General features: G+C 55.6%; 6 protein-coding genes and 1 non-coding gene across 7 annotated transcripts; all 7 read right to left on the bottom strand.

Annotated features, from left to right (window-relative positions):
- Positions 1–1,568: 1,568 nt before the first annotated feature.
- Positions 1,569–2,636, bottom strand: DQ04_05901060 (3,2-trans-enoyl-CoA isomerase; the record flags this gene model as incomplete). Its single annotated transcript, XM_009314434.1, has 1 exon — positions 1,569–2,636. The coding sequence occupies one exon, from the start codon at positions 2,634–2,636 to the stop codon at positions 1,569–1,571; it is 1,068 nt and encodes a 355-aa protein (XP_009312709.1).
- Positions 2,637–2,952: 316 nt separating this feature from the next.
- On the bottom strand, positions 2,953–4,782 carry DQ04_05901050 (putative aminopeptidase, putative,metallo-peptidase, clan MA(E), family M1; the record flags this gene model as incomplete). Its single annotated transcript, XM_009314433.1, has 1 exon — positions 2,953–4,782. One exon carries the CDS (start codon positions 4,780–4,782, stop codon positions 2,953–2,955), a length of 1,830 nt encoding a protein of 609 aa, XP_009312708.1.
- Positions 4,783–5,308: 526 nt separating this feature from the next.
- DQ04_05901040 (putative phosphatidylethanolaminen-methyltransfer ase-lik e protein) lies at positions 5,309–5,932 on the bottom strand (the record flags this gene model as incomplete). Its single annotated transcript, XM_009314432.1, has 1 exon — positions 5,309–5,932. The coding sequence occupies one exon, from the start codon at positions 5,930–5,932 to the stop codon at positions 5,309–5,311; it is 624 nt and encodes a 207-aa protein (XP_009312707.1).
- Positions 5,933–6,195: 263 nt separating this feature from the next.
- On the bottom strand, positions 6,196–7,278 carry DQ04_05901030 (P-nitrophenylphosphatase; the record flags this gene model as incomplete). Its single annotated transcript, XM_009314431.1, has 1 exon — positions 6,196–7,278. The coding sequence occupies one exon, from the start codon at positions 7,276–7,278 to the stop codon at positions 6,196–6,198; it is 1,083 nt and encodes a 360-aa protein (XP_009312706.1).
- Positions 7,279–8,133: 855 nt separating this feature from the next.
- On the bottom strand, positions 8,134–8,817 carry DQ04_05901020 (hypothetical protein; the record flags this gene model as incomplete). The annotated part of the gene is made up of 1 exon (XM_009314430.1): positions 8,134–8,817. One exon carries the CDS (start codon positions 8,815–8,817, stop codon positions 8,134–8,136), a length of 684 nt encoding a protein of 227 aa, XP_009312705.1.
- Positions 8,818–9,422: 605 nt separating this feature from the next.
- On the bottom strand, positions 9,423–9,494 carry DQ04_tRNA018 (the record flags this gene model as incomplete). Its single annotated transcript has 1 exon — positions 9,423–9,494. It is a non-coding gene; the product is annotated as a tRNA-Thr (tRNA).
- Positions 9,495–10,423: 929 nt separating this feature from the next.
- Positions 10,424–10,935, bottom strand: DQ04_05901000 (hypothetical protein; the record flags this gene model as incomplete). Its single annotated transcript, XM_009314429.1, has 1 exon — positions 10,424–10,935. A coding segment is annotated over one exon (512 nt), but the record flags the coding sequence as incomplete, so codon positions are not given.

The following is a 10,935-nucleotide window of genomic DNA, read 5'->3' as shown; positions in this document are numbered from 1 at the left end:
GCCAGCTTGAGTGGGCGCTGCTTTTGGTTTGCTCTGTGCCACTCTATCAGACTGCGCCGCACCACGGGGAACACGAGGGGCTCCGCAGTTGCCGCTGGCCTCCGCGTCGCGCTCAAAGGCAGCCGACGGCAAAAAGGAAGTCGCTGAAGGGAAGCCATCACTCACTGGCAAGATCGCACTCACCTCCGGCATCGGTGTCTTCGACTGTTTGCGGCTAAAAGCGCCGCCCACATTGGTCGCCATTCCGCACTTCAACCAAAAAACGTTCTCTTAACGAGATCTAGCTGTGTGTCTCTACACAGTGCTGCTGGGCGTGTGGGGCAGGGGAGAGCGGGAGGCAGTACAGGCAGCAGAGGGCTCACGTGTCGTATCCTTCACAGCGGCACCACAGCGACATGGCAGTTCCCCAAGAGTGCTGCCAATGAGGCACTGCACACAGCCAGGGAGCCGCACAATACATCACTCACATCGATGTGCGATGTTGTATACAGATTGTTAAGTCGTTGGCCCCACTTCCCCCACCAAGTTAGATTGCAAAGAATATATATATATATATATATATATATAATGTTTATGTGGGCCTGGATGCATCACTTGCCAGTGATATGCAATAGCCAGATACGAACAGGAGTCTTGACTGATTATTGCCACTCACGCTCTTCAGAACCAAAAAAATACCCATGCAGATCAACACAACTGCGAAACAAATGAGCAGGTCGGCCAGACACTAAGGCCAACGCATAAAGATATCATCGTCACCCTTCGCAATGTAGGGCACCTTGGGGAAGAGGCGCAGCGCCATGTCGAACCACAGGAACGTCTTGCGGCTTATTTGACCTATTCCTCGGTGTCGTGGTGTGGCAGATGCTCATGTCTCTTGGGCCGAGAAGCTGTTCCATTGCCAGTGTGCCATAGTGGTTGTCATGTTCAAAGGTGCTATACTACAGGTGTGGAGGAAATTACACAAAGCATCTTTACCGTTATGAAGTGCAGCATATATAATCCCAATGAGTCAGCGGGAAGGAAAGAATCAAAGAAAGAAAAATCGTTTGGTTCCCTTTGTCACGCGTTGTGTACCAGGTCCTCTAATGGGATGGAGATTCTCAAGGAGGAGTGGCGGACATGAAGGAAATCGATGGGATGCGTAAAGCACTGCGGCGCGTGCGTATGGAGTGTACCCCTCGCCTCCAGAGTGTCACGATCCCCACAAGAAAACGAACAAACAACTTCATTCCCCCTTCACTTACCATATGTCTCTCTCTCTGTGTGTATGTGAGTGTACGCATCGCACGGTCTGCATCGATCGTGAGGAAGGGATGGAGAGCCGCGAGGCTTCCACACCTCTGAACGCATTTCTTTTTCCTGTTGTCTCTGCGTCAAGTAAACCCAAGTTGTGACGAGTCGTAAGACACAGCTTCCCAAACAGACTTCACTTCTAGAGGTTTATATGCTCTCGGCCGTCGGCCTTTTACAACTTCCTTTGCTTTTTTTTTCTGGTTCATTTTGTCCCTTCCCCCCCCCTCACCACTCAGGCCTACATTATCTGCTGCTGCGTTGCGGTGCGCCGCCTACTTCTTCCCCGCCTTCCCCTTGAGGCGCGCCATGTACGACTCAAGGCCCTTCTGCACCTCCGGATTCATCATGAGCTCCACGACGAACTGCGTGTCGTACTCCCTGTCCTCGTCGGTCGCAATCGCCTGCAGGTACTCGCGCCGCATCATGTCGCGCGACATCCACCGCGACTGCTGCGGGATCGCCATGAAGCGCTCTGCCTCCCTCGCCGCGGCGTCACGCAGCTGCTCCTCCTCCACGACAGCGTCCACGAGGCCGAGCTTCAGCGCCTCGTCCGCCGTCGGGGTTTCGCCGAGCTGCAGCATTCGCTCCGCATTGCGAGAGCCGACCACGTACGCGTACGCTGGTATAGCCCACGCTGGAGCCGCAATGCCCAACTTTGTNTCATTCATGCCGATGCGATACAGACGCTCCGGCTTTCCTGCAGGGTGACGGGACATGATGCGGTAGTCGGCACCGATGGCCAGAATGCAGCCGCCGGCAGGTGAGTTGCCGTTAATCGCCGCAATGATTGGCTTCGGGAAGCTGTTGAGAATCAACCACGTCTCTTGGAATGCCTGCCAGAAGCGGCGGAGTCGCTCGGGCTGTGGGTTGTACATCTCACTGATGTCCAGGCCCGCCGAGAACACGGTAGGGATAGACGATGTGAGGATGACCGACTTGCAGCTCTCGTCGCTTCCAAGCCACAGCATCCACCTGTTCAGCTCCTCAAGGAGCTCCAAGTTGAGGGAGTTCACCGGCGTGCGACTGAGCTGAATCGTTGTGATGCCCTTGTCGTTGGTGTCGATCTTGAGCATCTTCGGCGGCTCAGCGGGCCGCTGCGGTGGCTCGAAGTCTTGTTCCGCTGCACCATCGACGGCTGAATGCTGCTGCTGCTGTTGCGGCGGGGCACGCAGCTCCGGCGGGACACCGCCCGGTGGCCCCTGCCGCGTGCCTTGCAGCCGCATGGACGTGTTGAACGCCAGCGCCACCGCCGCCGCGGCAGTTGCAGTCGTGGTAGCAGGCACAGCGGCCGATTGGGCGAAGCGACGCCCGAAAAGGCACGATGCAACAGCGCGACGCATGTGCGGATGTATCTGTGGATCAAGGCTTGACTTAAAGCAGTAAAATGCCCCGCAACGGTTATAGTGCAACAAGACGAAAAAAAAAAGGGAGTCAAAAATGACGAGCGCAATGAACGGCAGCACCGATAAAACATGAGCACAGACACAGCATGCTTACGGGGACAGGTCGGATTGACAAACCAGGAAGCGTTGGCCTGCGGGCAAGTTGTGGACGGCGTCAGGGGCGCCGAACAGCCGTCACCGCACCTTCCACGCACCCGCGAGTGCAGAACTCCGGCCCATTCCGTTCGGTCTTGAACGCCGTCGGCGCCCCACCTTATGCCTCCACGTATGCCAGAAATTGAGCTACTGTGACGTATGGCGCCTGTGTAGAAGCGCTCGCGTCCCAGCTGCCGTCTCCACCCTCGCCATACGCCTCCACACCGGCGCTCCCACTGCCGTTCGTCACTTTGTCCCGGTACATGCGCTGCATCCGTTCCCTGAAGGCGGCGAGCCCCACGCCACTCACCACATTCCGCAGCGTATTCAGTGCGCTCTGGTAGGAGTGCCCGGTGAACTCCTTGCCCTTCTCCGTGTCCACCACCACCACCACCGCCCCACGAGACGACACAGCGGAGGAGGGAGGAGAAGAGGAGGTGGGAGGCAACGAAGCAGCGGCATCACCGGCCGGTTTGATTTTACGCATCGGCTTTCCCAGAATTACATCCCCAAGGCACTGCTCCAGCAGTTGGCAGACGCCCTCCTTCAGAACAAAGGACATGCCAAGTGCATTTCCCATCCAGTGGTGCGCCAGCTCGTGCACAATCAGTTCCACTCTGGTAGCATCATCAGCGCCACTGGCTCCTGTTGCGTGCTGCTTGCTTGCCCCTTTTGTATTGCCGCCGTTGCCCGATGACGATCGGTAGATCTTCTCGTTGAGAAAAATACAGCCGTGGTGCTCCATACCCGATATGTACGGCATCGTCGGGGCAACGACAACTGTGAGCATCTCCTCCTGCTGGTCGCAGCCGTCGGAGAAGGGAAGCTGCTGCAACGGTAATGGGGATGCAAAAAAGTCTTCCAACAGGCGCACAGCTTCCTGCACCGTGTAGGCGATTTGCTTCAGCATGGCTTGCGTCACTCCACTCGACGTGCCCGCCATGACGCGCAGAGGCACCATCTTCGTCGCACCGTTGTGAGTCCCATGAATCCCCTCGTCTGCTGTGTCTGGAGCTTCGCGCAGCTGCAGGCTCTCCTCCACCACCTCCACCGAGTCCGTGAAGGCGGCAAAAGCAAGCACGTAGGCGGGCAGCGGCCCCACTGAGGCAAAGACATATTGTGTGCTCTTACTCCCCAGCGTTTTCCTCGCAAGCTCAGCCGTGTTGCTTGCCACCACGTTGTAGCATGAAGGCAACTGCAACGACTGTAGCTGCCACATCAGGCGGTAACACATTGGGTCGTCGGGGCATGGGAAGGCGAGACGGGCAAGCGCGACCTCGAAGTGTGTCAGCAACACACCATGCGTTGCTGGTTCTGCTGCCTCGCTGTTATCGTTGGTATAAATGCCGCCCTGATCCCACGCCTGAATTTTACCTGTGAAGGTGACGGACAGCACGACGGTGGTGCCGAGCGGCATGCTCGCGCCGCCCTCGAAGAAGACGTGCTTCGAGCCAGGGTCGGCGTGCTGCGGCTTTTCCTCCGCGCCATGGTGCCCGCAGGAGGCCCCGTGCTTGGCACCACCCGACTTGTCCTTCGCTTTGTTTCGGCGCTGGTTGTCAGCCTTTGCTGCACCTCCGCGTGTTGTTTCACTGCCACCGCCTCCACTGCTGTCGTCATCGTCTTCAACTACTTTCAGCACCTTCAGGATGCCTGAGCCGCTGTACTGCTGCACCTTGACTGCGTGCAGAACAAGAGGCTGGGCCTTCGGAAAGGCGCGCACGGGGGCAGTAATAGCGTGAAAGTGCAGCCCATCCTTGTTGCTTTTGATGGCTGCAGGGAACTCCTCACCTGCTGCTGCGGAGGGAACAGGGCGACGCACGTACCGAATCACAGACGTTCCGCTGTACGTGTCGCCTGTCTTCAGGATCGACGAGCGGCCGTCATTGGAGGCGACACCCGAGACGAAGTTGAGCTGCAGCGTGCAGTGCGTTGGGTGCCACTGGTGCATCTCCAGCAGGCTATGTATCAATAAAAGAATAACAACAAAGGGAGCTCTTCAGCTGCGAAAAACAACAACAACAACAACCACAATACAGAAACAATACCGGTCAACTCGCGTGTCTCCTGGTGTTGGTGCCGACCACCACAATCAGACGCCGGTGCTGATGTACCAATGACAATGGGCACGGACGTACATCACCAGCCTCACATGAACACGGAGGGGGAGGGTCAGAGGGAGAGAAAGAGAGAGAGAGAGAGAGATATCGTGAGGCATCGGTGCTGCCTCCTGCAGCCAGGCCCAACACGGCGAAGGACGGTGTGTTTATAGCAAAAACAAAAAAAAATCCACTCATTTTATTTTGTTGACCACCACTACTGTAACGATGGTGGCACATAGCCAAGCCGCAACTCAAACACACGCCAGTGCCCACACAACAGCAAATTGAAAGAGATGCACCGCATCACGCAACATCGGCCGTTGCACCTCCGCTTCCCTTCCCTTCCCTTCCTTCCTCCCCCCAACGTGGGTGTGCTCACACTGGTCTCTCTTGTTGCTCGGCTTCATTGGCATACATCATGCTCGTGAATGGTTTCTCGAAGTAAGCCGTCGCCACGTGGTAGACAAACCCCATCCACGCCGTGAGCGTCACCCCGACGCTGGAGTTCTGCGCGATCGCAGCGCCTAGAAAGTTCATTGTTGCCCCTAAATACATGGGGTTCCTGAAGTGGCTGAACGGAAACACCGTGACACGCCCCTTCGTCGTGGTGCCGAAGTAGTCGCCGAGGTACGTGCCGGTCACGCCGAGGCGAAGGAACGCCGACGCGACGAGTGTCGTTCCGAAAAGAACGAGCGCCGTGCTGGTTGCCTTGAGACCACGCGTGAGCAGCAGCGCGTGCTTGCCGCTGGTGGGGACGAGCGGCAGCACACGGCTGGGGGGATTCGCCGCCACCGCGCGCAGGAACGCCGCGTCGCGGAGGGACGAGAAGACAAATATCCACGCGGCCAGCAGGTACGCACCGCGCCGCTTGCTGCCCACAAGCCGCTCCATCGTATGGCGCCGGTACTCGTTGCGTGCGAGGAGGTTCCAGAGCAGCGGCAGGCCCGCGATCGCGGCTCCCGCAATGATGATAGAGCGCCACTCGACCGCCGATGCCATGGGAGCCAGCAGAAATGAACTGCGCCTCTCGGGGCCGTGCGGCTCCTTCTGGGCTTGCTGAGCGTATATGAAACGGCCTTGCAGCGGTGCACACCCCAACAGGGAGAAAGGGCGGAAGCGAAGAAGGAAGAAAAATATACAAAAAAAAAAGGGACTGTGAAAAGCACCTACGAGGGCAACCATCCACACCATCCTTTCATCCCATTAGAATCATTCTTTATGCCTTACCGGGATAAAACCAGAGGCCAGTGTGGCCACTCCTCCTAGCCTGGCGGCAGAAAAACAGTCAATGAGGGCGCGATGAATTCCGGCAGCATATCCACGTTTCCGCTGCGCTCCGCCCGCGCCACATCGTCCAGAGTTTCGGCACCACTCAACACCAACATTGTGCGACAGCCAGCCGCGTTGCCAAACGCAATGTCCGTCGTCAGTCTGTCGCCCACCATGAGGCACTCTCGCGGGTCAGTAATGCCCTCCGCCTCGAAGAGAGCCTTCGCCATATCCACGTGTGGCTTGCCGCACACGACAGCCGGTGTGCGTCCAGAGACGGTGCTCAGCGCACACACCATTCCGCCAGCTCCCGGCAGCAGCGAGCCATCCACACCAACCGGAATCTGCGGATCTTCATTCGTGGCGATGAAGTACGCACCAGCGTGTGACGTGGTGTTGTCGCCACTCTTAGTGCGACTGCCCTGCAGACAAAGAGACGCGCACGCCAGCTTGAGGATGTTGAAGTGCAGGTCCAACCCCACCACCACCGCCGCAGGGGCAAGGTCCGCGAGGGAGATGCTGCCACCAGGCTCTGTCGCGCCGTCCGGCGTGAATGGCTGTTGATGCGGCGCCGGGAGTGTTCGCTCCCTCCACGCCGATGCTACAGCAGGGAGGTTGTAGCCGCCACACTTCTCCGGATCGTTCAGCTCGAGCCCGTACGTGATGTAGCCCGGCGCCAGCACACGCCGTAGCTCTTCGTGTAGGCCCACGTCACCAAGAACGAACACGTTGCGCTCGACCAGACGCTTCACTGACGCGTCGTGCTTGTCAGTGGCGAAGAGAGCCTGAAGCCGCAGTGCGGCGGCAAACGCGCTGTTGTAGACCTCGTGCTCCTGCACGCCCTCGATGCCACGCTGGTGAAACTGCCGCACAATGCCCGCACGTGAGACGGAGGCGTTGTTTGTGAGGAAGCGGATCTGCTTCCCGCACGAGCGCAGGCACCGCAGCGTCTCCGGAATCTTCGGAAAAACATGCGGGCCTGCCCACACCACGCCGTCAATGTCGAGGAGAATGTACTTCACCGACGCCAGCAGCTCCTCCGCGTGCTTGGCAGTGATGAGAGTTCGCGATGTCATTGTCGGTATATGCTCATCCAACCCTTCGCTACCCTTACTCCTGAAAACGAAGATGATCGCTTCTCTTGAGCAAACAGAACGGATAGAGAGAGAGAGAGAGAGAAGGATAGGCGTAGGATAGGAAAGCAACCACCACCACCACCACAACAACAACAACAGGGAAACAAACCACAACACTCGCGCCTCACCAACGGCGAGCAGTCGGAAACAGCATCAGCAGAGAGAAGAGAGGTGCCACCCCGGCAGCAGGCAGCGAAGCCCAACTCCGAAGGGCATGAAAGGAGCGAAGGCGAAGGCGTGTGTAAATACATGATGCATACTCAGCCCCATGCCAAAAGAAAGGGGGAAACCAAAAAAACAAACGAAAACACTCTAAAGAGAAAGCCGACGGTACACACGACATAGAAGAGGACTTGTGTCATGGTGCCAGTTGTGTGCTGGGTGGTAGCGCTGCACCTCCTCTGGACAAACCGAGCAAACAAACNAAAAAAAAAAAAGAGCGCATGCCGGCGTATAAATATGAATGAAAGAAGCAACAGCAACAGCTACGGTAATACATCACTCAGCTTCCTGAAGGCCCCCTCAGCGCTTGCAACATCTTTATCAACTGATAGGCAAAGCACACACACACACATATATATAAAAGAGCTATTAAGCGTATGTGCTCTTTTTAGCCACCAGAAATGATAACCAAACACTCTTCCGTACCCCCTTCGCCCCAGTAATTCACTACAGCTAGTAAAAATACACCGGCACACCATGGATAGATTCATGAGCGTGATCATGACAGACCGACCCTCTTCCGTGAGTATCGGGGCCGCAAACATGCCTCTTACCAACTCCGCAGAGGACACACTACAGTACAGTGCCATAAGGCGCCGATCTATTGGCACCTGATTCACATTCCTCCGATGAATAGGGTTCGGATCTCTGCTGTTTGACGCCCCTCCTTGGCCCTTCCTCATTAAGGGGCGCTTCCTCGTGGCCAACGGCAGGCACAGCGCCTTGCACCTCCAGTCTTACATCGCCGTTCACCACCACCTCCACCCCAGCCTCTGCGCCGCCTGCCGTACAAGATGTGACACTGCTCGCATATCCGTCGGCTGCTACATCACGACGCAACACGTCGTGCAGAGGAGAAGAGTGACATGTTTTATCATCGGCCGGGTCCAAGGCAACGAGAGGTTCGAAGCGATGTGGCAGCATATCAACGGAGGGATTCAAAGAAATGTACGTCGACGAGCCGTAGACTAACGCCGAAGATCTCCGCTGGTAGAGCTGATAGATGGAATTGGTTGAGGCGTCTCGAACCTGCTTTGGGTAGCGAGGGCGAGGCTGCACATTACACAGCTTCCGTGACGACAAGCCATCTGTTTCTGTGTCCCGCAAAGGTGAGAGACTTACGTTAGCCGTGCCTGCCGCATTGGCGTCATCTGTATCATCCGAAGTGCCTGCTACCAAAGATGAGGAGGCGGAGCGCACCAGTGTCAGAGCCACACTGCTGTTGTTGAGGACGCTACGGCTTTCTTCGCCCACCATTATTGCACCTTCTACATTCGCAGAGAACCTGCTTGGTGGTAGTGGCTCCGCTTCGGGGTGCTGACCATCCTCGAACGAAGACGCACAGCACAATAGTTTCCTCCGCAGACAATAGATAGCAAAACCAAGAGCCACAAGGAGCACAACGATCCCAAAAGCAAGGCCGAGGGACATCCCAAGCAAAAAGGGCTCGTCATTCGGTTCTTTAGTTGTTGCGTAATGAACCAAGGATCCATCCGGGATCATGTTTGTGATTCGGTTTCCCTCCGCTGGCATACACACAGAGAGAGCGGTTGCCACTATTAATATCCCTAGAGGCTGAGACCAGTTTTACTGATGGTCGCGGGGCAAGAAAGAAAAGGCATCAGGTGTTATCAACGCTTCACTATCACTTTGAACTCCACAATCAGAACGCAAACCAACACCAAGTTGGAGATACACCAGGACATAGCGCGCCTCCTCCCTGAAAACACAAGTGTTTTTTTTTCGTTTTCTGGCCAATTCCACTTCCCTTCCAATGCGAAGGACGAAAAGCCGCAGCCGCCGCCCCTCATGCATGCCTGACGTGATATGGCGGGGTAGGGGGAGGGGAGGAAGAAAAAGTAAGGCCACTGCGAGAATCGAACTCGCGACCCCCACTTTACGAGAGTGGTGCACTGCCACTGTGCTAAGCAGCCACGTTCCTTGGAGACGCGCTTCCATTAGGGGCGTCATCGTCTTTGGTCTTTTTTTTCTTTCATTCATATGTATGTCGAAGAAAAACGTACGAGGCGAGATCAAACAAAAAAAGGAAACCAAAAGAAATGGAGTTCAGCTGCATTTATTTTGTTTTGTGTGTGAATGTTTTGAGAGCCTGGGAAAAGAATGGTCATGTTTTACCTATTTTTATATGATCCTGCTTCTCGGTTTCATTTTTTTATCTTCCAAGCAAACGGTGTTCGGCAAAGTGTGAGTTTTGAAAACACCCATTTAATCCAACAATCCTCCCCGCCCCTCCGCGCTGGAGGCGGAAAAAGGGCGCTTTCAGAACACCCTTTACGCCAGTTTAAAAACTATGGGAAACGAAATTCGATCCACATATTTTCATTTTCCTCTCTACACCTCTCTTTGTTTTATGGAGAAAGGCAGGGCATAGACTATTCATTGGGGTTTGGGGAGGGAATGTGTATCCAAATGTTGTTCAACTATATTGCTCGGAACGAGGGCATCTTTTACCATTGTTCTGTCTGATTGGAATCTTTTGAATATGGTCCAGCGAAATTTTTAACTTTAATCATCTTTTCAGAGGCCCAACAACAGCCGCGATGCCGCATATGACCGGAACAGCGGGGCGCAATGTACAATCGTGTTGCTGACCCAATGGGGCGCCAAAGAGGGGCAGAGGCAACGCGCCGCGCCTGCTAATAAAGAAGGGTGCCGCCAGTATGTGGGGGGCGCCGTGCCAACCCACCGGGCCCCGGCCAAAAAGGATCCACCCGGCAGGAGTCCTTGGACCGATTCTAAATTTGTCAATAACATGGCGAATTTAAGGATACTTTTCGTCCTTAAATATTGCAAATAATTTTTTGGGTTCTATTCCTGAACGTGGTGAGGGGGGCATCGGGCGTCAAAAGGGGCCGTCTGGCAATTTACCGGTAAACTTGAATAAGCAATATTCTACGGTTCCGGCTGAAATTTGCAATCGCTTAGCGGCGCCCAACCAGCACACCAGGGCCGCCATCAAGCAGTCGCCAGCCCGCGAAAAACGCAGCCGCTTTCCATTGGCAGCAACTAAACGAGACCAACCCTTAATTTCAAACAGGCCAAAACAACGCTGCAGCTGATGCGGCCCAAACGCGGGAGGATCTTGAAAAAGGAAAGGGGCGATTTCGCCAAATGGGGGAAATAAGGCCACTGGCTTCACAGCCGGGGAATGTTTTTCCACTGAAGAAGCCCCTTCCAAAAAACAGAAATCTTGGGATTTATTTGCATTCGAAAAAGGAGTGCCGTTGGGTCTCCCGACCGGCGGGGGGCAATTCACAAAGGCATCTCGCGAATACCTGCGGGGGAAGGGGGCCCAGCGATTTTTATTGGACAGCCGCCGGCGCCACAGGGCGGAATACATAATGCCAGCGATGG

Source organism: Trypanosoma grayi (assembly GCF_000691245.1).
Source record: "Trypanosoma grayi strain ANR4 Tgr_590_V1, whole genome shotgun sequence".
NCBI classification, from domain to species: domain Eukaryota; phylum Euglenozoa; class Kinetoplastea; order Trypanosomatida; family Trypanosomatidae; genus Trypanosoma; species Trypanosoma grayi.
This window is presented reverse-complemented; position numbering and strand designations above follow the sequence as displayed.